Raw genomic sequence first — 1662 nt, forward strand, 5'->3', positions numbered from 1 at the left:
AAATGTACATATTTGAATATATATATATATACACACACGCACACAAAGGAGAGAAAGTATGTGTATGTTTAGTGTTTGAGATATAGGAGAAAAAGATAGCACAGAGACACGGACTAAACATTTACATAGATGTTCTGATGTATGTGTTAGAGGAGAAATTTTCTGATAGATGAGTATATCAATGAGTAAATAATGAAATTGATGGAATAAATGCAGAAGCTGGATCAGATGGAATTCCTCACTTTCTCTGTCACTCTCAGTTTAAAAGGGATAAGAAAATGTCTTCCCCGAACCACACTACAGTGACAGAATTCATTCTCCTGGGACTCACAGACGACACTGTCCTGGAGAAGATCCTCTTTGGCGTGTTTCTGATGATCTACCTGATGACACTGGCAGGGAATCTGTGCATGATCATGCTGATCAGGACTAATTCCCACCTCCAAACGCCCATGTACTTCTTCCTTAGCCACCTCTCCTTTGTAGACATTTGCTATTCCTCCAATATCACTCCAAATATGCTGCACAGCTTCCTCACAGACCAGAAGACGATCTCCTATGCTGGCTGCTTCACACAGTGTCTTCTCTTCATTGCCCTGGTGATCACTGAGCTTTACATCCTTGCCTCAATGGCACTGGACCGCTATGTGGCCATTTGTAGCCCTTTACATTACAGTACCAGAATGTCTAAAAACATTTGTATCTCTCTGGTCATGGTCCCCTATACTTATGGCTTCCTCAATGGACTCTCTCAGACACTGTTGACTTTTCACTTGTCCTTCTGTGGCTCCCTTGAAATCAACCATTTCTACTGTGCTGATCCTCCTCTTTTAATGTTGGCCTGCTCTGACACCTCTGTCAAAAAGATGGCCATGTTGGTGGTCGCTGGTTTGACTTTGTCAAGCTCTCTCTTCATCATTGTCCTATCCTACCTTTTCATTATTGCAGCCATCTTGAGGATCCGTTCTGCTGAAGGCAGGCACAAAGCCTTTTCTACCTGTGGTTCCCACTTGACAACAGTCACCCTGTTTTATGGAACCCTCTTCTGCATGTACTTAAGGACTCCCTCTGAGAAGTCTGTGGAGGAGTCCAAAATAATTGCAGTCTTTTATACTTTTCTGAGTCCAATGTTGAACCCACTGATCTACAGTTTAAGGAACAAGCATGTGATCCATGCTATGCAGCAAGTCATTCGGGGTAATATCTTTCATAAAGCTGCAATGTAATTCCTAAGTGTCTGTAATAACATAGTGAGTCCCTTCACAGAACAAACCTGCTGGTCTACAGTCATGATTTTGCTTCAGAAACTCTCAATGATATTAGCAAATTTCTCTTCACAAGTAAATGCTTTAATACAAATTGTAATGTTGAAACAATATTTTCCTTAGCAAATAAGTATTACAATTAATTCAGTATGATAGGAACACTGGAGATTAATCTTCTCTGAATTATATGATCTACAGAGCCATAATGAGGTTCAAAATAGAGTGATTAATTTTAAACTTTTAAAAAGAGAATTATGAAGAATTTTTCTTCAGTGAGTGATATAGATCAATAGTCTGAGGCCTGAGTAATCACTGGATTCACCTTGGAGAAATTTTAAATATAAGATCCCTTCTAGGTTTAAGTTTTCTATTTTTTCCCAACCAATATTGTAGACAT

General features: G+C 39.3%; 1 protein-coding gene across 1 annotated transcript; it reads left to right on the forward strand.

Annotated features, from left to right (window-relative positions):
• Positions 1-278: 278 nt before the first annotated feature.
• On the forward strand, positions 279-1226 carry LOC120225862 (olfactory receptor 5M10). The gene has a single exon (XM_039224045.1). It carries the CDS (start codon positions 279-281, stop codon positions 1224-1226), a length of 948 nt encoding a protein of 315 aa, XP_039079976.1.
• The last annotated feature ends 436 nt before the right edge of the window (positions 1227-1662 follow it).

This window comes from Hyaena hyaena, unplaced genomic scaffold (genome assembly GCF_003009895.1).
Source record: "Hyaena hyaena isolate Hyena2069 unplaced genomic scaffold, ASM300989v1 scaffold_1535, whole genome shotgun sequence".
NCBI classification, from domain to species: domain Eukaryota; kingdom Metazoa; phylum Chordata; class Mammalia; order Carnivora; family Hyaenidae; genus Hyaena; species Hyaena hyaena.

Bases quoted from the DNA above. Each gene is read 5' to 3' on its own strand.
- LOC120225862 (XM_039224045.1), top strand. From the start codon at position 279: ATGTCTTCCCCGAACCACACTACAGTGACAGAATTCATTCTCCTGGGA.